General features: G+C 45.8%; 1 protein-coding gene across 1 annotated transcript in view; it reads left to right on the top strand.

Moving 5' to 3' along the window:
* MUC4 (mucin 4, cell surface associated) overlaps nt 1-25,301 on the top strand; it is a 48,260-nt gene that overhangs the window by 8,693 nt on the left and 14,266 nt on the right. The window contains 12 exon segments of the mRNA XM_052645190.1: nt 11,745-12,583; nt 13,928-14,077; nt 15,091-15,224; nt 16,103-16,267; nt 17,000-17,155; nt 18,479-18,609; nt 20,487-20,575; nt 22,771-22,947; nt 23,132-23,242; nt 24,007-24,111; nt 24,451-24,465; nt 24,693-24,901. Of these exon segments, the coding sequence (XP_052501150.1) occupies nt 11,745-12,583; nt 13,928-14,077; nt 15,091-15,224; nt 16,103-16,267; nt 17,000-17,155; nt 18,479-18,609; nt 20,487-20,575; nt 22,771-22,947; nt 23,132-23,242; nt 24,007-24,111; nt 24,451-24,465; nt 24,693-24,901 (2,281 nt within the window).

The following is a 25,301-nucleotide window of genomic DNA, read 5'->3' as shown; positions in this document are numbered from 1 at the left end:
AAAGAATATATATACATATATGTGTATATTTATATTCATGCTCCTTTCCATTATGGTTAATTGAAAGATCATTGACCATAATTTCCTGTGCTATTCAGTAGGATCTAGTTGTTTATCTATTTTGTATGTAGCAGTGTGTATCTGTTCATCTAGTCAAAGCTATGGTTTTTCCAGTGGTCATGTATGGATGTGACAGTTGGACTGTAAAGAAAGCTGAGCGCCGAAGAGTTGATGCCTTTGAACTGTGGTGTTGGAGAAGACTCTTGAGAGTCCCTTGGACTGCAAGGAGATCCAACCAGTCCATCCTAAAGGAAATCAGTCCTGAATATTCATTGGAAGGACTGATGCTGAAGCTGAAACTCCAATACTTTGGCCACCTGATGCAAAGAACTGACTCACTGGAAAAGACCCTGATGCTGGAAAAGATTGAAGGCAGGAGGAGAAGGGGACAACAGAGGATGAGATGGTTAGATGGCATCACCGACTCAATGGACATGAGTTTGAGTAAACCCCGGGAGCTGGTGATGGAGGGAGGCCTGGCATGATGGAGTCCATGAGGTCTCAAAGAGCTGGACATGACTGAGCAACTGAACTGAACTGAGGGTGTATCTGTTAGGCTTCTCTCAGTGTTTGCTCAGTCGGTAAAGAATTTGCCTACAATGCAGTAATTTGCCTGCAATGCAGGAGAACCAGGTTTGATTCCCAGCTCCAGAAGATCCCCTGGAGAAGGACATGGCAACCCACTCCAGTATTTTTGCATGAAAAATCTCATGGACAGAAGAGCCTGACAGGCTACAGTCCATGGGGTCACAAGAGTCAGACACAACTTAGCCACTAAACCACCACCAGTGTATACCTGTTAATCCTGGATTCCTAATTTATCCCTCCCCTCTTCCCCTTTGGAGACCATAAGTTTGTTTTCTATATCTGTGAATCTGTGGAACTCACACTCTTAAGTACTCTGTGGCCTTGTCTCCATTGACGTGTCCCTGTCAGCCTCAGAAAGGACCTTGTTAGGGGGCATCAGAGGTACCATGTGTGTCTGGAATCACAGCTAAAACAACCAATCAAACATTAAATCATAATAGCTACTACCATATCATTTCCCCACTTTATTCTCTACTCCTTCAAGTCAAAGACCAGCTGACCTGTGTTCTGAGGGAACCAAGACAATGGAAAAATCACTGATGTTGTTACAGTTTTCTTAAGCCTTTCTTCCTTTTCCTCATCAGTAAATGGAGCCACCTTCTTAGAGCTGATGGAAAAAAATTATGTCAGTAACATCAAATAAAATCATTTAGAATTCATCTTTTTAGCTGGCTTCAAAGCAAGAACTTTGTCTCCTGTTTCCAACTATGCTCACCGAAGTCATATCCCAAACAATGCCTACTGACCACCATTTCTTCACCTTGGATATCACCACAAGTTATGTAATCTAATGTCTCCCAGCATCTGGTGTGGCAATACCAAGGTTACCCTGATGATAATCCCAGAAGCTCTGGAACCAAGTCAAAAAGTGTCACAATCCACTTTGATCATCAGCTTACCGGCACCACTCCAACTTTCCTTTTCAATGCCCCCATCTCCAGCTTCCACCATCTTGGTCTTGGAGCTCATCTCTCCCTGACCCCCACTAAGGCAGGCACACCTTCCTAGCCTAGGGAAGCCTCAGGAGTCTGACTACCTTTGGCCACAGCCATGTTCACTCTTCCCAGACTGCGGCCATTGTATTGGTCTCCTCCTGGCCCCTGGACCACTGTGACAGTCACAAGAGAAGTAGGTGCCGTTTAACCCTCTCTCCAACCTCAGCTGAAGGAACCAACCAGGACATGAGGATACCTTGAGTTCATCCATTCAACAGATGTCTGTGAAGTAATTCCTGTACGCCAGCCATCATTCCAATGGGCTCAGTCGTCATAAGGGCATTTGGAATTAGCATCTTTCCTCATCTTCAATTCTAGGAACAATGGAGGAAAACACCCAGCAGACATAACAGTGGCCGCAGTTTCTGTTTCCTCTAAGATAACAGCGAGAACACGAAGCGCAGCCACCGTTCCAGTGCCACAGTTCCTAGAGCAGGACTCCAGTGGCCTTCACATCCTTCATCTAACACCAGCCCGCCACCTCTGAGGACGGCTCTGGAAAGGCTTCAGCTATCAAATCCCGACCACAGAGGGGCAGAAGCCTGAAATCACCCCCAACAAAGAAAGCTCTCAGAAATTTCAGCCTTTAGTCACCAAGAATGTCTGAGAGGACGACATCCTCATCCTTGACCTGGGAAGTGCAGCCCCAGCTCTCTGTGAGCAACAAGTCATACATCCTCGCTCCTCCTCTGTGAGAGGGACTGCGGCTGCGTCCGCATGAGCTCGGGAGCTGTGCCCATTCTGAGGCAGACACACGCACAAATGGCCTGGGCTCCCTCACAGGACAGCAAGGCAAATGGTTCTGTCTCTCTCCTCCAGCTTCTACACACCTTTCAGGGCACTGCTGCCCATCGGTGAGTCAATTTTCTCTTCAAGCTGAATCTTGCCGTTGGGTGATTTCCTTGGCACTCCACTGCCCTAGGCACAGCTGGCGAAGAGCCCCACAAATCAGGAAACAAGCGCAGAAAGCTGAAACTTTGTGGGTGACACACTGAGCAGGAGGCTCTAATCCACTCACCTCATAGTTAGCAAGTTCTCTAAAGGCTCAAAAGGACACAGCCCTGTTTGACAAGATTTTTCTCAAAGGAAAAAGATATTGGGCTGTTCTCGCTCATCCACTGCCAATGGGACTATACTTTGGTATGACTTTTCTGCAGAGAAATTTGGCAGTATGTATTAATGACATGGGGCTTCCACAGTGGCTCAGATGGTAAAGAATCTGACTGCAACGCAGGAGACCCCGGGTTCAATTCCTGGGTCTGGAAGATCCCCTGGAGAAGGAAATGATTACCCACTCCAGTATTTATGCCTGGAGAATTCCATGGACAGAGGAGCCTGGCAGGCTACAGTCCATGGGGTTGACACGACTGAGTGATTAACGCTTTCAGCTTTCATTCATGACATGAAGACTTTTATAAGCATTAACCAGTCATTCTACTTACAGAAATTTATGTTGAGGAAATGAGCTGAACAAAGAAAACAAAACAAAATATCATTCAGAAAGATAGTCATCAAAACTTTGTTTATCATAGCAATACACTGGAAACAGGCTAAGTGTCCAACAATAAGTTAATATGGGAATATTATTTGATGTAAAAATGATGTCCAGTGTTCCACAAGGGACACAGACTCTCTCTCTCTCTTCCCTTCCCCTCCACTCCCAACACACTAGCAACACATGGAAAGAACATAAAGTAAGGTTTATTAAGGAAAAGTGTACAAGCAAAGGGTATATGATCCTTGAGCTCTCATTATTTCACAGAGAGGTGGTTATAGCAGGACACAATGGAGGAAGTGCTCTAGGAGAGAGACCTGCCCCAGTGCTACTGCTGTTCGTAGGGAGATGGGAATGGTAACAATGCAAGTATTCAGGTTGAGGGAGTGGCTTTGTTCGTGAAGGGAAGCCTCCAGAGCCTAGTCAGTGGTGTTTACCTAGACATCCAAGATCTTGCTGTTGACCTTAGCTGGCCCAATCCCCCTGAGCCAGCTCTTCCAGGCCTACAAACGGAGGAAGACAAAGAACTGCCATCCAAGATAGAAAAGGTCTGTCTTTCTTCAGGGTATCTGCACAAAGAATAAAAGCATGAAGAAATGCTTATTATATCAGATAAAATTTTTTAAAAGAATGCAAAATTATGTATACTAGGTAACTATGTATTTTTTAAAGCATATAGAAGGACACATACCAATGTGATTGTCTGGGTAAGATTATGCGGTTTGGTCTTTCAAAGATTTATATTTTACAGTTTTTATATAATGAGTATGTCTTCTTTAATATATTTCAATATCATTTAACTTTGTCCATAAAGATTAGCCATATCATTTGTTAGGTTTATTCTTAGGTACTTTATATTTGTCCCTAACAAAAACACTACCACCAAAAAAACTTTTTTTTTTTTTTTTGCTGATGTATAGGACTGACTTACTGGATCATATGGTAATTCTATTTTTATTTTTTTTAAGGAACTGCCATACTGTTCCTGCCATCCTGACTATACCATTTTATGTTTCCACCAACAGAGAACAAGGGTTCCAATAGTCCCACATCTTCGTCTGCAAATGGGTAATTTTACTTATTTCTCGTTCCAATTTGGATGCCTCTTATTTTATTTTATTTTTTCTTGTGTAATTGATTTGGCTAGAACTCCCAGCACTGATCTTGGACAAGTTACTTATTAAGATTGAGTCTCAGTCTCTAATTTGTAAAAGGAGGGCACTTAACTAGGTCTCTAACATAGCCTGTTTCTTTATAATTTCTTCCCTTTCTAGGAGATACTTTTAATAGAACCAGTTTTCTATATGATAATCTTTTACTTACACAGAAGTAGATACTGGCTAGAATTTTATTCTATTAACTGTTGGATTCTTCTCGATATTTATTAAATTTTGTATTGCTTGACCTTTGGGCTATAATTTTTTTGTATTATAGAGCTTCCTTGGTGGTTCAAATGGTAAAGAATCCACCTGCACTACAGGACACCCAGATTCGATCTCTGGGTCAGGAAGATCCCCTGGAGAAGGGAATGGCAACCCACTCCAGTATTCTTGCCTGAACGATTCCATGAACAGAGGAGTCTGGAGGGGTATAGTCCATGGGGTTGGAAAGAGTCAGACACGACTGAGTGACTAATACTAATATCCAGTACTGTGTTGAATAGAAGTGGCGAAAATAGGCACCCTTGCCTTGTTCCTGATCTTAAAGAGAAACACTGCGGTGTTTCACCATTGAGTACGATATTTGCCGTGGCATTTTCATATATGACTTTCATTATATTGATGTAGTTTCCCTCTACTTCTAGTTTGTTGAGGCTTTTTATCATGAAAGAGTGTCAAATTTTATCAAATGCTTTTTCTGCATCAGTTTAGGTGATCATGTCATTTCCCCCCTTCATTTTGTTAATATGATATATCACATTGATCAAGTTTCTTATGTTGAATCAATATTGCATTTCAGAAATAAATCTCATTTGGTCATGGTGCATAATCCTTTAAATATACTGCTGAACTCAGGTTGCTGTTGTTTTTGTTGAGGATTTTTGCATCAATGTTCATAAGGAATATTGTCATAAGGGATGTCATTTTTTTTTCCTATGGTGTCTTTGCCTGGGTTTAGTATCAAGGTAATGCTGGCTTAAAAGAATGAGTTAGAAAGTACTCCTTCCTCTTCAACTTATTGGGAAAGTTTGAGAAGGATTGGTGTTCGTTCTTCTTCAAGTGTTTGGTAGAATTCACTAGTGAAGCCATCAGGCCCAGTGCTTTTCTTTGTTGGTTCAATCTCCTTACAAGTTATATGTCTATTTAGATTTTCTATTTGTCCATAACTTAGTCTTGATAGATTTTGTGTTTCTAGGAGACACATTGATCATTGTATCTAGGTTATCCAGTTTGTTGGTATATAATTGTTCATAGTAATCTCTTATAATCCTTCAAATTTCTGTAGAATTGGTAATAATGCCCCGATTCTTATTTCTAGTTTTAGTAATTTGAGTCTTCTTTCTTTTTTTTCCTTTAGTCATTCTAGGTAAAAATTTATCAATATTGGGTCTTTCCAAAGAACCAACTTTTAGTTTAATTACTTCTCTCTATTGTTTTTCTATTCTCTATCTCATTTATGTTTGCTCTGATCTTTATTATATCTTTCCTTCTGCTGGCAGTGTGCTTATTTTGTCTTCCAAAAAACCAAGTTTTGGCCTTATTAATTCTGTTTTCAACTCTTTTTCTATTACTGAACTCTGTTCTTAATTATATTGTTCATTCAGCTTTCTTTTTCTTTTTTTTTCTTTCTGGTTTTCCTAGGCCATCTTTTCACTGAGAATTCCAGGTTATGCAGAAGATACTCAATTTATAGAAAACATTTCTTATACATTATCTGGCATTTGCAGGTTTTGTAAAGGCTTATCTCTTCTGCCATTTTGCTGGAAATGGAGCTGCACTACTTTCATCAGTGAACAAACAAAAACCTTTACTTAAGAATTTGGGTTGTGCAATCATAAAACTTTTGCTACTGACATTGATTTTAACAGAGGTGATGCAGGTTCTGAAAAGGTTTAATTGCTGAGAATCTATAATAAGTTTAGTAAGTTTGGTATGTAAATAGCGTCTGTCTGGTGACTCAAATCCAGATGACAGAGTATTGCTTTTATTTATGTTCTTAGGGAAATATAATATCTGATGATAATTGCAGAGGTATGTCTTCCAATCCAAACTAGAGAAACCAAGTTTTGCAAATTTACTGAGGAGAGAGCAAGTATAGAATATGGAATCCTATAAACAAGTCTACTCATTATTCTGAATAAAGGAAGTCCCCTTTTAAAGTTGAAGCAGATTGCTCAGATAAGTGCTTAATAAATACTTGTGGTACTGAAAAAATAAAATAAAATTGAAGCAGAGTCATTTTGGGTGAAGTAGAAACCCAAGGACTTTCTAACACAGGTCTGCAGCTCAATCCATGCATTTACCCATACCAGCTTAGAAGCATGTCACCTGTAATTAGTTACTATTAATAAATAGTAGGTGAGTCACTTTCAACAAATTATAGCTACAGGGTGAGTCACTTTTAATTAATTAGAGCTGATTCATAGTCACTCTCACTCACTTGAAAGTCAAAGTTGTACTGAAGTATAGTGGACTTAACGATGTCGTATTAACTTTTGCTGTATAGCAAAGTGCCTCAGCTATACACATATATATCCTTTGCCATTATGGTTATCACAGGATATTGAACATACTTCCATTTACTGTACAGCAGGAACTTGTTTATCCATCAAATTGCTTTCTTAAGAAGAGAAAGTGGTGAAGTTGTGGTCAACTCCAGGAACGGAACTCAAACCTATATTCTTCTTTAGAAGTTTGTCTCGCTGTGAACTACATCCCTCCAACTAGTTGTGAGCACAGAAGTTAATTTTTTTTTTTCTTTTGAGAACAGCAAGGGGTCTAATAGAAACTAAAAAAAGTGTGTTCCTGAGGGAGGAAAAAAGGACTCAAGGTTTCTTGGTTTCTTTTTGGTTTTGAAGACTTGTGGACCTTAAAGATAAAACTCAGGAGGATGGTACACTCTCCTGGCTGGCTGAGGCTTTATCTGTAGCTAGTGCAAGTGCAGCCAAATATTAAAAATAAAACAGGTTGAGATTTAAACATTCTGCCTGGTAAATAAACTGGAAAAAAAGAAAAAAAAAAAACAACTAGCCATGATCAATTAGATTAACATCATGTTATGATGTGGCCAGGGCTAGAGTATGTGTACTTACTCATGCGGTTTCTGCTAAATTGGGAGAAATGTAAAAATAAACATTAAAAAAGGTAGAAATTTAATTTGCTTTTTTAAAAAATGCTATAATTCAGGTTGAAAAAGTTAACACTCCTTTACACCATGGAGTTTAAAATAGTCTGGTCACTTCTCTAGTCTAATCCTGCCTACTTCCTCATAAGGAAGATGGCTATAAGTTGTTATATTCTTGAGATTTTTTTTTTCTTAACTGTTTGAAGCATCCCTGATCAGGCCACCTTACTCTGCCGGAATCCTGCTCCTCCATCCCTTAGTCTTTATTGTAGCATTTTTCTAAGCCTCCCTCCAGGCATGTCTAAACCTCTGACCTGGTACAAGTTTTATTGACCAGACCTAACTTGGGATCATTTAGCCTCGGTGATGCCTGGCAACCTAGGAATGCACACCACACCTTGAGACCGAGTGCTTTCCTCCTGCAAGGAGACTATTTACTCTCCACAGTGAAGGAATTTGTCTTCATCTTTTTGTCTCTCCGTGCACTCTTAAGGGAAGGAGTATTTGGTAATTTTAGCAAGAAGACTGGCCGTTTCAAATAAAAAATATTAAAATCTGATTTTATTCAAATTCTTTGGGAAAAACCGATGATGCTTTTTCATTTCAAAAGCACATTCCTTTTATGGTATTTTTTAAAATTAGTGTAGGTAGTTGACAAATTCCCAGGTAGATCAGTGGTAAAGAATCCACCTCCCAATGCAGGAGACCCTGCAGATGCGGGTTTGATCCCTGGATGGGGAAGATCTCCTGGAGAAGGGAGTGGCAACCCATTCCAGTATTCTTGCCTGGAGAATCCCGTGGACAGAGGAGTCTTGCAGGCTACCACCATGGTGTTGCAACTGAGTGACTGAGCACAAACACACGTTCACAGCTGACAAAATTACTTTCGAGGCCTTGAATGAATGTCAGAGCACTCGGCACCTAGAGAAGTGTTTTGAATCTGGCTAATCATGAAAAATCCACCCCCTTCTCGAAAGTATTTTAAAAAACAGGCTATTCAAAAGGGAGAGGATATATATAGATATCTATGGCTGATTCATGTTGATGTTTAACAGAGAACAACAAAATTCTGTAACGCAATTATCCTTCGATAAAATAATTAATTAATTAAAAAGAAAAACTGGCTATTTTCCCCTTGGAGAAAAGAGCTCTTTTCAAAGAAAAAGTAGTGTCTTAGCCTTAATGTTCATGTTACTTAAGAGAACATCTCCTGATAAATGGGAAAGGTATTTCTGTAAATAACTAAATACTGCAAATTTACTAAAACTGAATTCACTGTTGTATACAACAAATTGTATTGAAAAAAATTTATTGTCAACCTAAGGGTTGAATCAAAAAAATGTTAGCTCTGTGTTTTTTTTAAAGAAAAAAAATTTTTTAATTAAAGGTAGTTTGGGGAAAAAATCAGATAATGTACCTGAACTAATGTAAAATATAAAATAAAATTAGCTTGTCATCAACAAACTGCTACTATTACCACCTCTCTCTTTAACACTGGGTGTAGACTTTTGTTGAGAGCATCTATAAAAAAGGCCATCCAATGACTTTTATGGGCCCTAGGCACTATTGTCTTCCTGGGCTTCTTCCTCTGATTAAAAATAAAAGTAAAAGCTATATTTTATGACTGTGTTGGACTAATGCAATCAAAGGTGGATTCATTATCACATATTCATTACTATTACATTGATTTCACCCCTTCTGATTGAAAAAGAAAGTAACAGGAATGTATCCAAAAGAGCTTAGGCCCCGGCTCTGTGCCTCACCTACTTGCTGGCCTGCTGGCAATTGTAAGGCAATGGTGCCTTGAGAAACAGCTTGCTGAGGTTTGTTAAAACAGCTTGCTGAGGTTGGTCTGTTTTCAGGACCTCTCACGTGATTTTACAAATAACCAGAACTCATATTACTCCCAGTTAAAAAGCAAAGTAGGGAAAGTTCTGGATTGTAAGTAGAGGGACCACCCAAAAAGATGACAGTAAAATGAAATAAAAAATGTATATCTGAATATAAGAGAGTCCTCCCCCCGAAAAAAAATTTATTCCAGAGAAGAGGGAGTTACTTATACACTGAGTCCTCATAAATTCTCTTGTATTATTAGGTGCGGTCCCAAATGGTTTGGGCTTCCCTGGTAGCTCAGTTGGTAAAGAATTCTCCTGCAATGCAGGAGACCCTGATTCAATTCCTAGGTCAGGATGATCTGCTGGAGAAGGGATAGGCTACCCACTCCAGTATTCTTGGGCTTCCCTGGTGGCTTCTCAAACGCTTTATACTGATAAACAAAGTCATGTGAGACAGGACAAGTAATTGACGTGTACTGTCAGCAGTACATATATCTAGTCATGGGAGGTATCGAATACACAAGTTCACAATATTTCCCTTTTCTTGCTTTTTGAAGAAGCTCCTGATGGGTCAGCAAAATGCTTAGGTGTTTGAGATGAGATACAAGAGAGAGAAGGGCTTCCCTGTTGGCTCAATGGCAAACAATCCTCCTGCCAATGCGGGAGACATGGGTTCGATTCCTTAGTTGGGAAGATAACCAGGAGAAGGAAATGACAACCCACTCCTGTATTCTTGCCTGGGAAATCCCATGGATGGAGGAGCCTGGCAGGCTACAGTTGAAGGAATCCCAAAGAGCTGGACATGACTTAGCAACTAAACAACAACAACGAGAGAGAAAGAAAAGAACATAAGATTGTTGCTGGGGGTGGGGGTGGAGGCCGGGAGTGAAAACGTTTTAGAGATGGGATTAGGAGACAGATGGGAAGGAAAACTGAGAGATGAACACTAGGTTAAGGAAAAGAAAAAGAGGCTATGAAAAATACAGAAGGCTATTCATCTCCTTTATCGTGTTTGAACAATATTTGTATAAGATATGCAAAAATTTGAAATTTTGTGATTGAATAAATGGTGTGTATATTTTAATTAAAACACTGTTCTAAGATGGAAGCTCATGTAGCTTGGCTTCCATATAAGCCTTATATGGGGAAAGTAGGAGTGTATTGAGCCAGTTTCAATGACCAAACCCAGAAAATTTATGGTAATGGAGAAAATGTTAGCACAAAGACATTCATTGCAGTATTATTAATGACTAGGTGGCACAGTATTGGTAGAAATCTTGTTGTTTGTTGTTTAGTTGCTAAATCATGTCGAACTCTTTATGACCTTGTGGACTGCAGTCCACCAGGCCTCCCTGTCCTTCATTATCTCCCAAAGTTTGCTCAAACTCATATCCATTGAGTCAGTGATACCATCCAACCATCTCATCCTCTGTTGCCCCCTTCTCCCCCTGCCCTCAAACTTCCCCATATCCAAGTCTTTTCTAATGAGTCACCTCTTTTCATCAGGTGACCAAAATATTGGAGCCTCAGCTTCAGCAACAGTACTTCTAAAGAGTATTCAGGATTGATTTCCTTTAGGACTGACTGGTTTGATCTCCTTGCAGTCCAAGGGAGTCTTAAGAGTCTTCTCCAGCACCGCAATTCGAGAGCATCCGTTCTTTGTCACTCAGCATTCTTTATGGACCAATTCTCACATCCATACATGACTAGTGGAAGAACCATAGCTTTGACTATATGGACCTTTGTCCGCAAAGTGATGTCTCTGCTTTTTAATATGTTGTCTAGGTTTGTCATAGCTTTCCTTCTAAGAAGCAAGAGTCTTTTAATTTTATGGCTGCAGTCACTGCTGCCAATAATTTTGGAGCCCAAGAAAATAAAATCTGTGATTTTGGAGCACAAGAAAAGAAGTCTTAGACATGGTTTAATAATTCTGCAGCCACTCATTATGAAGCACTGTGATATAGAGTGCTACATGTGAAAAATAATTGTGTTATAAACTCCAACATCACAGAAGGAAACTCTTGTCTCATGAGTCTTTGTAGCTTATATTTACAGGCACTGCCCAAACCCAGTGGGCATCTTTGACAAGCAGACACTGTCTGACAAGCAGTGTTACTGAGGACCTGTCCCCTTCCAGCATCAGCCACACACCTCCCACATCATCAGAACTGATGACAGGAACAACCTCAGCCAACATCACTGTAGGTCAAGCAAAGGAAATATCACCCTCTGTTACTAGCAATTTTGATCCAGTCACCTCAGCAGTCTCAATAGCAGCAGGAGGAAAGAGACAATCAAAGGCATTTTCTTCCAGTTCCACTACTCGGGACACATCAGCATCTTCTCAAAACTACCAGGCTCCGCTCAGAAAGACCAAGGAAGAATCCCAAACCACCAACATCACAGCAGTGAGGCAGTCATTACCTTCATCCTCTTCAAGTGTACATGCAACACAATTGAAAACTACCCCTGAAACATTCCTTTCAGGCAAAGCAATCTCTTCAGTCTCATCCGATGTGAGTCACATGCTTGTAACAAAATCAAAAATGTTGACAGCACCAACCTCAACAGACAGAACGTTCTCCCCATCAAATGTAAGCAATACATCTCCAATGACATCAGCATCTTCTCAGAACCACCAGACTCTGAGCATGAAGATCACGAGAGGAACACAAACCACCACTGTCACAGCTGTGAGAACATCAACTCTCTCATCATCGACACGTGCACACAAATCTACAGAAGGCACGTCCCAGAGGACATCTCCTTCAAGGGCAACAACCACTTCATTCCCACCCTATGTGAGGCATACACCTACAGTAACATCAAAAATATGGAGGACAAAGTCCTCAGCAGACACCACTGTAGGAAACCCGAGAAACACATCACCAACTCTACGGAGACATATCCATCCAGTCTCCACAGTGTCAATGACAAACAGACCAGAGAAACAATCAACCTTACCCCCTTCCACCATTTCTACCAGGAAAGCATCAATGTCTTCTCAGAACCACCAGACTCTGAGTATGAAAACCACCAGTGGAACCCAAACCACCACTGTCACAGCTGTGAGAACATCAACTCTCTCATCATCAACACGTGCACACAAATCTACAGAAGACACTTCCCAGAGGACATCTTCTTCAGGTACAACAACCACTTCATTCCCACCCTATGTGAGGTACACACCTGCAGTAACATCAAAAATATTAGGAACAAAAAGGTCAACAGACAGCACTGTAAGAAACACAATAGACAAATCCCCTTTTGTAACTGGAAGTTCTTCTCCATTCGCTTCCAAAGCTTCTACACCATGGCAGTCATCAGTACAATCTACTTCATTCTACCAGTTCTTCAACTCCACAAACAGTGGAGGATGGTTTTCCATTCTCACTAAAGCAAAGACACAAAGACCACAGGATGGCCCTATACTAAAAGTTCAATCTCTACAGATGTTTCTCGTGAGATATTTACTCCAGATAAAACAATAACACTCACTTCTTCATCCTTCAGTGACAGCCACACAACTCACTCAGAAAAACAACCATTGTCAACACCAGTAGCTGGCAGTACATTGATCACAGAAAGAGCATCCACCTCCCCTGCTAGTATTTCTTGAGTTACATCTAAAGTCTCAACAATAGACAAACAGGAAGAACTAACCACATACCGCTATCTGAGCACATCTCAGCATTTTCCCAGACTCACGGGACACGAGGGACAGAGACCACTGGGGGTATTCTTATCAGCAGCACAAGCTCCAGTATGACTCAAACCTTCAAAACAGTCGTGTCTGTATCTCCTTCATCCAAACTGTACTAGTCCCAACAAGGCAGTCAACCCCACTGTCTACCAGCATCTCTGCTCAAGAATCATCAGCTGTTTCTCAAATAGTGTCCACACAAGGTACACAGACCATACAAGAATCCCAAACCATGAATTTATTTTCCCCCGTGATGAGCACAATCGAAACAGCCTCATCTGCAACTTCATTCAAACCAAGTGGACACTCAACCTCCAGAAGGGTTCCTCAGGGTACACCCACCACAGATGAAGTGACAGCCTGCACCCCAGCACCCTCCAGGGACAGTCACACAACTCAGTCCACTACCACTGTCACGGGACTGTGGACAGCACCAACCCACCACGACACCACCCTGGGAACCTCAGTTGGCCCCTCACTTTCCATAACAGGCACCACGAATTCTTTATTCTCTCAATCAGCTCCTGGCCCTGCAGTCACCTGGAGCCCCAGCACCCGATTCACAAGTCACCCCCCTCCTCTGCCTGTTACCAGCACTTCTCCAGCATTCATAGGCTCCACCGTGAAGGCGGAGACATCAGGTAGGGGGGCCTCTGGGGTCTTGGTCTCTTACAGTGGCCCAGTTGGCTCATTCGGCCCAGAGGAATGAGAGAGGACCTGAACTAGCACTCCCAGGCTGGAAGTCAGGTCCATGAGAAGGTGAAGTCAGCGGCAGGCATGGTGGGTGACGGGCCCACCATCCCCTCTACCCCAGGAGATAACTGCTTTTCTGCAGAGGGTGGTTTGGGGATGACCAGAACACAGGTTTCTAGCTGTCTGTCCCAGCTCCTAAAGTCTGTGACTCTCTTAAATTCTACTACTCTCTGACTATCAGACCCACTCCAGTCTTCTTTCCCTGCCTGCCCAGGAAAAATCACGACCTCACAGAGGGCAGACTGCAGGGGAAGCACGGCATCACTACCCTCAACAACCTCCCAGACCCTTACCACCTCTACTACTGGGACATCTACAGGTACCCACTCCACAGCGGCATCAGTCCCTGTTAACCCTGGCAAAGGCAAGTGATTCCATAGAGCTAGAGCCTCTCCGCCCTGGGAGGGAGAGGATGGAGCTAGACGTGGTGGTTGTAGTTGTGGCAGCTGGACTGTATCTACCAATAACGGCCGTTGCGAGTTGTTGGGGGTTCTGTGGATCTCTCCACCGCTCCATCTGAGTCACGGGAAGCCCAGCTGCGCTCCTATCCCCTTGATAGGGATGAGTAACTGAGTGCTTAGTCTCATCCTGCTTGTTCACAGACTACGTTGTTTCAAATCAGAAGAGCCCTACAGGGGACAATGCAAGAGCATCAGAGTTGGGTGCTGAGGGCTGGCTTTGCACATGGTGCTGGGCTAGGAGCTAGAGATACAGAAATGACCAAGGGGCTGTTTAGAGAGAGACATATCTTCTGCCTCAGTAGATGCCATTAGAGGAACAAGCCCAGGATATTAGGTGCACTTATTGGAAGGCCCTGAGGGAGTGTCAGGGGTGGGTTCAAGGTGAAGAGGAGGCCTCCTGGAAAGAGTAAATAGGAACTGGGGAGAGGAAGTGTCCCATGCAGGCGGGAGGGCCTAAACAGCTGGAATAAAGGCATGGACAGGAAAAGCAGTACTGGTGAAGAATTTGGGGTTACCAGAAATAAGGTGAAAAGTGCCAAGAAGCAAGGCTGATGTGTGAGGGAATCTTGTAGATAACAGATCGTGTAGATGCCATCACAGCTGGGGTCAGGAAGAAATTTGCGGGAGCCCGGGAGAGCAGTGTCGGGCTTCCCAGGTGGCTCAGTGGCAAAGAATCTGCCTGCCAGTGCAGGAGATGCAAGAGATTGGTTCAATCCATGGGTCGGGGACATCTCCTAGAGTAGGAAATGGCAACCCACTCTAATGTTCTTGTCCGGAAAATCCCATGGACAGAAGAGCCTGGCAGGCTACAGTCCATGGGGTCATCAGGGAAGGCTTCTTGGAGGTGAAATGCCCTACCAGCCTTAATGACTTTGGGGCCCTTGAAAACTTCCTGCTCCTCTTTGTACCGACCCAGGTGTTCTCTTCTTCCCCTACGGGCCAAGTGCTGGAGACCAGGAGTTTGTCAGGAGGAGCGTGGACTTCACCTCACCACTCTTCAAGCCCCAGATCGGCTTCCCGCTTGGCTCCTTGCTCTGGAATTCCCTCTATGTGAGTCCCCAACTGCAACCCAAAGGACAGGACTCATGACTTTCATTCCACGGGCCCTGCTTCCCCTCCAGGGCTCAAAGATGGCCCTGTGCCCATGACCAGCTATGACTATGACGCTTGTCAGGACCCTCCTATGTCTCTGCCGCTGGCTCTGTTTACACACACTGTCTTTAATGACAAGGCACCAGCTGAGGAAGACAAGCAGTGAGGCTACACCCTGCCCCCTGCCCCTGCCACACACACAGGTGGACAGAGTGGTGTCGCCTCAGTAGAGAGGCCCTGAGGCCCCGTAATCTCTCCACTGTTTTCATGGCCCCCCACCCCCCCTTTTTTTTTGAGTAGGAAGCCCTACTTAGGGAAACTCGACTGAGGCTGTTCAAATTTTCTGTAATTATTTTCCTGGTTCCCTGGTCCAAGTACTTCATGTCTCATAGAAGAGGGCTGAATGGCGGTTTTGGCCCTCAACAAGGGGGCTAAGCCAGGACACGCTGTGAGAGAGCCAAACAGTGATGGAGTGAGAGTGTAAATTCTTTCAGCTCTAACTGACATGGCACAAGTTTCAGGGGTGGGGGCCAAGGGGATTTACCCAGAGGCCTCTGCTCTTTGGTGGGCTGGTCTATGGATGGGTCTGCCACTGAAGCAGGACAAAACCTACTACCTTAGGAAGCTCTTAAGATGTGAGGACTGGCCTAAGAATGAAGAGTTTTTGTGGGAAAACTATGTACTGGGGCTCTCCCAGCAGGCAGGGAGATGGATGAGACCATTCATTTCCAGGGGTTGTTGACATCTCCAAGTTCTACTCTCATGAACCCCAGGAGCTGGCCCAAGTCTGGGATGCTCCCTCCCTGAATGCTAACCGGAGGAACCTTTGTGCTCAGTTCACAGATAATGGCCAAATCATTTTCCCGAAGTCAGACTACCAGATTTTCTCCTACCTCAACCCTCCCCTTAGAGGCTTTTCATCCTGGGACTCTGTGGCCATGGTGGCTCCATTCTGGGATGATGCTGATTTCTCCAGCAGCCGGGGAACCATATTTTACCAGGTGGGCCTTTCAAAGCTCAGCACACAGGGTTCTCCAGCAGCCAGCAAGGAGAGACAAAGGCCTGTGTGGAGGGTCTTGCAAGTGTTCCTGCTGTCGGAACCCTCCTGTCAGTGGGTGAGAACTGAAGCTTATATGAGGGTGGGGAGGAAATAGATTAGGACACAACCATGGGAAGACTATAGGTGGTGGCTATGGGTTGGCCATCCACTGTTTGGTTTTAGAATGAGGTTGCAGGGGGTTCATCCTAATAAGGCCGAGTCAAGCAGGGCCCCTGCGAGTGCTCCTGGGTTCGGTTAATGATTCCACTCAGAGAGAGCTCTCAGTGTAGTGAAAGCTACTGCAGGCAAATACTGAGCGTGCCCTGGCCATGGACAAGACACTGTAGAAGGTCCAAATGTGGAGAAGCACACACCTGTCTTAAAGAGCCTCTTGTTGGACCCAGAGAGGTACAAATGGATGCAGGTGATTGCACCATCAGAGCCAGTTTATGCTAAGAGATGCACAAGTTCAAGTTAGAAGACTTGGGTTTCTGGGTCTTGACTATCCACTTCATAACACCCCAGGTTTCCCTGAAGATTGATCTTCAGGTCACTAACTGGAAACATAAGCCTGGGAGGGGGAAGGATGGGAGACAAGGGGGGACTAAAGTGAGCAGAAAATGGGGGGGGGGTCCCTCAGGAGTATTGAGATGGGATCCTTATTTCCTTTTCCATATCTGCCTTCTTTTCCTAGGAATATGAGACTCTCTATGATGACTACAACACACTAGTGCAGAAGGTGGAGTCTTCAATTAATATGTTAACAAAGACCAGAAACTACAAAGCCAGGTGGACACTAAAGATCACATGGGTTCATGTCCCCACCTATCCTGCCCAGGTGACCATCGGGGTGAGTGGACCAGTGGGCAGTGTCCTGTGAACCATCTGGAAGTCAGGCATCCTAGAATCCTAAGCAGGGACCACTTTTCTAAACTCCTCTCTGGGTCAAGGACAGATGGCTGATTAGAGCACTTCCCTCCCAGCCCACCTCTTTGCCTCCCTGTCCCTCATCCCCACCAGCTCCAACTCCCCCTGCTCTGTCTCCTGAGCACTTACCACATGGCAGGGGTGCCTCAGGGCTTTGCTCACATGCCTCACAGCAGCCAGAGCACTGGGTATTAGAAGACTGAAACGAGGAGGATGCAATAAGTAAAAAGTAAAAAAAAAAAAAAAAAAAGTAAAAAGTGCTAAGTCACTTCAGTTGTGTCTGACTCTTTGCGACCCTATGGACTGCAGCCTGCCAGGTTCCTCTGTCCATGGGAGTCTCCAGGCAAGAATACTGGAGTGAGTTACCATGCTCTCCTCCAGGGAATCTTCCTGATACAGGGATGGAACCCACGTGTCTTATGGCTTCAGTATTAGCAGGCAGGTTCTTTACCACTAGCGCCACCTGGGAAGCCCCCAAAATGGCTGGCTATTGGCAATATTATACGGCTCAATCTAATGTTATTATCCACATATTAGAGATGAGAAAGATGACGGTTAGAGAGGTTAAGCAACTGCTCAAGGTCACCCAGCTAGCAGATGAAAAAGCCAGGCCAGGAACCAAGGTTTTTCTGACTCCAGGCTCTGGCTCTTGACAGAAAAGCATCCAGTGGAGAGGGGCCATGCCTCATGCTCCCCCTAGCCTTCCCTCTGGGGCCTCACCACTCTGGCAGTAACAGAGTTCTTCCTTGTGTCTGACCTAAAGTCACCCATTTCTTTATTGGCTCAGCAAGTTCATTGCTTACTCACTGTGTGGAAGCACAGTGCTCGAAATCTGCCTTCAGAGAACCTCCAGTCTCACCTGCATGGTTCCTCTATGCTATTCAGGGTGAGGGGACATTTGGACAATATCCTTAAATATCCCAAAGGGAGCTCCTCAGGCCTCTCTCAGCCTCTGAGGTCTTGGCTAATCTCTCTGCTGAAACTTTCTCAGACAGACCCTCTTCTAACAGGATTCCAACCCAGAATCCTCTACCTTTCCTCGCTGAAAAGAAGTCACAAAGAAGGCAAATCCACCACAGCAGGTGCTTTGACAGTCAGGGTGGAGTCTCTGCAAAATTCCAAACTTGCCTTTGCTCTCAGAGGTCAGGAAAAGGTGATTTGGGTGTCAGAGTAGGGGTGTGGGATGGGTGATGGGACACCCCAGATCTCTCACAGGCATCCCTGTTTTTCTCCAACCAATCCCCAGACCAACACCTACCAGGCCATCCTTTCCATGGACGGGAGCAGGTCCTACGCCCTGTTTCTCTACCAAAGTGGTGGTATGCAGTGGAATGTGAGCGGGCGACCAGGCAACCCCGTCCTGATGGGCTTTTCCAGGTAGGACAGGGATGGGCTGGCAGCCGTGAGCAGATAATGGGAGGTGGTGCAGAGCAGGGCTTGCACTACGCACACACTCTGACCCCCAGAACTGGGCAGGACTCTTCCTCGCCAATGCTTCTGACTCAGGCTGATTCTGGTTTCCACTTGTTTCTGTTTCAAATGAAAAGATCCTGCTTCACCCTGCCATTCCCTTTCCTATCCCAGTTCCATGCATGGTGATAACAAATCCCAGAGCTTTGACTTCTAGGATTTCCACTGACTTTAGCTAACCACTCTTGACTTGTCAAGTATCAGTCAACATTTATTACACCAAGTACCTAACAGGCATTATTTCATTTGACAATCACAACCACCCCATGAAGGAGATACTATTTATTATCCATTCTGCAGGTAAGGAAACTGAGGTACAAATGGATGAGTTATTGCCCAAAGAGCTGGAAAGTAAGTGGCAAAGCAGAAAGTTGAATACAAAATATAAGGCTGAAATCTGCCTTCCTGACTTTATTAAAACTTTTTATTTTATATTGGAATATAGCCAATTAACAATATTGTGGTAGTTTCAGGTAGACAGCAAAGGGACTCAGCCATACATATACATGTATCCATTCTCCCCTAAACTCCCTTCCCATCCAGGAACTCCCATCTAGAGTTCCCTGTGCTATACAGAAGGTCCTCGTTGGTTATCCATCTTAAATATACCAATGCATACATGTCGATCCCAAACTCCCTAACGATCCCTTCTCCCCATCCTTCCTCCCTAGTAACCATAAGTTTGTTCTCTAAGTCTGTGAGTCTGTTTCTGTTTTGTAAATAAGTTCATTTGCATCATTTCTTTTTAGATTACATGTACAAGTGATATCACACAATATTTTTCTTTCTCTGAATTATTTCACTCAGTATGACAATCTCTAGTTTCTGATGGGCTGAGAATTAACCTCTCACCTAAAGGCACCAACAGCTTGTGTGGGGTCAGTGGCAAAGAGGGAGAGCAGAGAGATGGATGGGCTGTGGTTGCGGACGTGGGTTCCCAAGTGTGGGAATGGCTCATTCTCTAACACAATAGTTATCAACCATGATGTATGTGCAGTTGGTTGTGAAGGTCCCATGTAATCTGTTACTGGTAATTCCTGTAAATGCTTTTCTCCTAGAATGTGTTCGGGATTGTCCCTATAATTACATTACTTTCACTTGCTTTTGAACATGCCCTGAAGGAGAAAGGACTGGAATTATCTAATTAGCTAGGAATTTCACACCATTCTGAGGGTACCCATGGAAGGTGTCACACCTATGTATGTCCTCTGTCCCGTGTCAAAGAGGAGAAAGGATCCAAGTGGCTACTCTGAGACATGACCCAAAGAGTCTGCAGGCCCTACTCTGGGGTTTCTCCTTCCTGGTGCAGGGTTTAAATACCATCCCCCGGGCAGAGGGGTGGGGTGGGGTGGCACACACATTGTCCGGATCCTCCTAACTCGAAGACTAGCTCTTAACTTGCACCATCAACCGTCCCCTATAGCATCACCTCTCCGACACCTAGTTGAAGGGAAACTAACAGGAAGGAGGCCTAAGATGTTGCTTTCAACCCCTGTCTCAGGACCAGTTCACTGCAGTTTGTGCTCAGATGTGAGATAAATTAGGTCCTCCCACCCCTCCTCCATCTGCCTCCTCCCCTCTCCTGCTTAGCACAGGAGGTCAGTGATTCTGGCTGGCTGCCTGACCAACTGGCTCGATAGCTGATGGGCCAACTGATAACTAATGACTGGCTGGACAGAGTGGGTGACTGGCTGGTTGACTCGCTGGATGAATGAGCAACTTGCGGACTAAGGGGAAGGACTCTGTGTGTGATGAAGGCCAGATATTCTTTTCTTTGCCCACAGTGGAGATGGGTATTTCAAAAACAGCCAGTTGACATTCCATCCAATATGGGAGAAGTATCGTCCAGACCAATTCCTGGATTCCAACTCAGGTAAAAGCACCACCTTATCAGACTGGAGGGACTCAAGTCCTCTTCTGTCTCCCACTCCGTGTGCTGTGACAGTCCTCCAAGGGTAGCTCCCGTGCATGTCCGCAAAAGGGTGTTTCCATACCATCTGACCTCCCACTGGTGGGATCTGGCCTGGGCACCTCCCGGGGAGCAACATGCCTTCTGCACCCTCTTGCAGTGCAGAGTGTCCTCCCTGGAATCAGCCCGAAGCCAGCAGGACTATGAGAGGGGCCCCAGGTCCTGGAAGTGAGGACATGGGTATGGCAGGAGGCGGGGACATGAATGGGCAGTTAGGACAAGTCTCCAAGTGTCCTGTCCCGGAGCTGGGTGAGAACCCACATGAGATCTCTTAATGGATCTACCGAGAGGAGTTCCAGGGGGTCTGACATCCATTCCGTCACCGTTTATTGAGTACCTGCTGTGTGCTGGAGACTGTGCTAAGAGCCAGAAGTATGAAAACGTTTTTAGAAAGACCAACTCGGTTTGCTCTCAAAGAGCTCTCACCTTGGTAAGAAGGCCAGTACTTCAGGCTCCACGGGCCTCCTCCAAGACTTGTACTGCCTGGGGGCGCCAAAGGGAAAGAAATGACAGTTTCCAAAGCATGATAGAACAAAAGGTATTTTAGCATTAGAAATTAGCCATGTGGACCATGAAGCATAAATCCAGCTCTGTTTCTTCTGTGGCAAGAAAGTCTGTAAACATAAGCCAAGTCAGATCATTGGTGCCATCTGGTGGAGAAAGCGCTTCTATCAGACGGGTGATTTAGTCGTTCAGTTGTGTCTGCTTTGTGACCACATGGACTGTAGCCGCCAGGTTCCTCCGTCCATGGGATTCTCTAGGCAAGAATACTGGAGTGGGTTGCCATGTCCTTCTCCAGGGGATCTTCCTGACCCAGGGATTGAACCTGGGTTTCCTGCATTGCAGGAGAATTTTTTACTGACTGAGCTATGAGGGAAGCTCCATCCTATCCAATTAAGGCCCTTCCATCCAGATGCCTCTGCTTGTGACATAAGGGGTGCAATGTGATTGTGTGTGTGTGTGTGTGTGTGTGTGTGTGTGTGTGTGTTGAGGGAGAGTATCTGGTGTGCGTCTCCTGATTGTGGAGAAAATACACAAACAGATATCATAAAATGACTATCCTTTTCAAAACCTTATCAAACTATAGTCATCTTGATGATTTCTTCTTTTGTGTGGGAATAGGATCAAAATCTAATACATTATGTCCTATTGAATTCTGCTGTATTCTGGAGCCCTGTTTCTCACTCATGGCAGCTAGGGGGGCAGTAAATAACTTACAGTTAATTAAATGTCTGGGCTTCCCATGTGGTGCTAGTGGTAAAGAACCCGCCTTCTATGCAGGAGACGTAAGAGACTCGAGTTCGATCCCTGGATTGGAAAGATCCCCTGGAGGAGGACATGGCAACCCACTCCAGTATTCTTGCTTGGAGAGCCCCATGGACAAAGGAGCCTGTCAGGCTACAGCCCATAGGGTCGCAAAGAGTGGGGCACAACTAAAGTGACTTAGCACTCATGCGCACAATTAAAGGTCTATTTCAATTTCAAATGCTCTTCAGGGATTCTTCTTCCTGTTACCTCCACTTTCCAAGGATGGCATCTGGACACAGGGGAAGCTCCCCCAGTTTCATATTGTTGGAGCAAGTGTCTGCTTCACATGCCAGCTTCCCTGTGGCTCCCCAGCTGGCCTCTGAACATCGGCCTCTGTCCTGGTTGCTTTGGCCACTGGTATGTCTGTGCAAGTGTCTGAGCGTGTGGCTGGTGGCATCACTCACTGAGATACAAGGTGCATAAGGAAGAGCTGGTCTGGGGGACTGAAAGAACTGGAGATTAGAGTAGCAGGCAGGAGGGTGGAGAATGGAGTACACTGAAGCCTGGGCCAGGGTTTGGCTCTGAGTTGGGTACAGATGAGGTCTCCCTGCCCTGCACTTGTCGCAGGATCTCACCCTAGGATCCAAGTTTAGGGCTCTGAAGCTCACATCGGAGGGACCTTTGGGGAGGAATCACAGCCACTCTGCATTGGGCCCATCCCTGGAAGGCTGTCCAGAGTGCAGGAAGTGGCACACAGAGGATGCGCTGATGAGTTTTGCTTGTCCCTAAAGCTAAATAAGAGCCTGTGGCCCCACGCCCTGGGATATCCCCTTCTTCCGTTTCTTCCCCAGGCCTCTGGGGGCTACAGATCTACAAGCTGCACAGAGAAAAAAAGCCCAATTACCGTCTCCAGTGTCTGCAGTGGTTGAAGAGACAGCCTCAGTGGCCCAGCTGGGGCTGGAACCAGATCTCCTGCCCTTGCTCCTGGATCCAGGGAGTATTGGATTTAAGATTCCAGTTCAGCAGAGGTAACAGATCCTTCTGGTCTCTGGCAGCACTCCCACTGTCCCTATAAGCCCACTCACTCTCCCTCTGGCCATGCCTGACCTTTCCCTTTTGGGACTCCCTCCGTTCCTCCCCAGAAACACCCCCTCGCCATGGCTGCCCCCACCACAGGCATCCCAGGCCTGAGAACGTCTGGGCTTGTTGCAGGCAGCAGGCAGCTGTGCAGCTTGTCCTCCTGGCGTGGGGGCGTGTGCTGCTGCTAGGGACCCTGGGGAGAGCTGCTCCAAGGCTGGAGAGTGCAGAGTCCTTGGCAACTTGGTAAGTGTGTCCGCCGACAACTCAAGCCTGCCTTTTCTGGAGCTCTCTGTCCTTCCGTGTCAGGGACCAGCTTGGGCTCCACGCCAGCAGTGGGACCAGCAGAATGCAGGCTCTCGTCCCTGTTTTCTCCCAGCTACCTCCCCTCCATTTCCTGATCTTGTAACACCAGAAGTTTCCAGCATCCCTTCCAGCTGGCATCCTAGGGATTTCTGATTGAGCTCCTCTTGCCCCGTCTCCACTTGGCCCATAGCCCCAGCTGATAGGGGCATCTTTCTAGGGAAGTGGCAGAGGCCTGGTCTGACCTCGTCAGCCGGGACCCAGATTAGCAGGCTGTCTGGGGGAAGACATGGAGTCATCCTGAAGAGACCCTCCAAAGGAGCTAGAGGGGATGGGGATGGGGCCCAGGGGAACATGTGTGCTCCCTTCCTCCTCCCTGTAAAGGCAGCAGCCTCCTAGTTCCCAGACCACCAGCCACAGCCTCTTGCTCCTAGCACTTTGAGAGTGGTGGGTCTCAACCCTCAACCTTTAAGAAAGGAAGAACCCTGTGCCTGCCCACCAGGGGCTTTGGTGCCCATGTCTCCACCAAGCCCACAGGGGAGATAGAAACTGGTTCATGGCCTAAGGTCATTGAGCAGAGTGGGATCTGAACTCATGTGGGCCTGACTTCCAAACCACATCCTTGTTGCCCTTATCATCCTGCCCAAACCTCCCAGCTGGGTCCTGCAGGTCTTCCATCTCCACTAACATGCTGCTCTTCTGCACAGACCAAGAACTGGAGCTGCAAAACTGGTGTTGCCATTTCAACAGCAAGCCCTCCTTCTGTGCCCTGTACCAGCTAAGGCAGCCCCACCCCCCCCCCACCCCCCACCGTCAGCTGCACTGGGTACCAGCCCTCAGGTTTCGGTGAGGCTGCTGGGGCCCAGCCCTTCCACTTCCAGAGCCCAAGTGGAAGACCAAGGGAGCGATACACTCTTGGGGTTTGAACGGGGACAGCACAAGCTTCCTGGGGCAGGACTGTAGTCACAAGGGAAGATGGAGGTGTGTGCGGAGTGTGGCAGAGGAGGGACTTGACCTTGGGGGAGGGGGAGGTGTGGTGGATCGGGGGCTAATGAGAGGAAGTGGATGGAGTGGGGGGCACACAAGTGCAAGAGGACTTTCGGGGAGGGTTAAATGCTCCCTGAGCACCTCCCCAGGCTGAAGTCTCCCAGGCCCTTCTTTCCCTGGTCTGCCCTGCCAATGTGTTAGTTGCTCAGTCGTGTCTGACTCTTTGTGACCTCATGGACTGTAGCCTGCTAGGCTCCTCTGTCCATGGGATTCTCCAGGCAAGAATACTGGAGTGGGTAGCCAATCCGTTCTCCAGGGGGATCTTCCTGACCCAGGGATCGAACCCAGGTCTCCTAAGTGGCAGGCAGATTATCGCCCTGCCAATGTGGTACGTCCTTTTTTCCAGCCTGGATGGTCGGGGACCTTCACATCACCACCTTGGATGGTGTCAATTACACCTTCAATGGGCTGGGAGACTTCCTGCTGGTCTGGACCCAGGACAGAAACTCCTCCTTCCTGCTGCAGGGCCGCACTGCCCAGACCCACTCAGCAAATGCCACCAACTTCATTGGCTTTGCTGCTGAATACCACTCCAGCAGCCTGCACCCTATCACGGTGAGTTGGAGGTGGGGGCACTCCCCTCACACAGAGCCTTTAGCTCAGGGACCTTCAGTTGGAGACTGAAGCCCAGGTAGAAAAAGAGAAGGAAGAAGGGAAGGGGCTAGAGGCAGTGAGGATGCATCCTGCCAGAGCAGTAGTTCAAATCAGGAGTTTGGGATTAACAAATACACACTACTATAAATAACATAGGCCTTCCCCAGGTGGCTCAGCGGTAGAGAATCTGCCTGCAGTGCAAGAGCCACAGGAAATGTGGGTTCGACCCCAGGATTGGGAAGATCCCCTGCAGGAGGCATGGCAACCCACTCCAGTATTCTTGCCTGGATAATTTCATGGACAGAGGAGTCTGGCGGGGCTACAGTCCATGCAGTCACAAACAGTCAGACACAACTGAAGT

Source organism: Budorcas taxicolor, chromosome 1 (assembly GCF_023091745.1).
Source record: "Budorcas taxicolor isolate Tak-1 chromosome 1, Takin1.1, whole genome shotgun sequence".
NCBI classification, from domain to species: domain Eukaryota; kingdom Metazoa; phylum Chordata; class Mammalia; order Artiodactyla; family Bovidae; genus Budorcas; species Budorcas taxicolor.
Note: the sequence above shows the minus strand (reverse complement) of the source record. Positions and strands in the feature narration are given on the sequence as shown.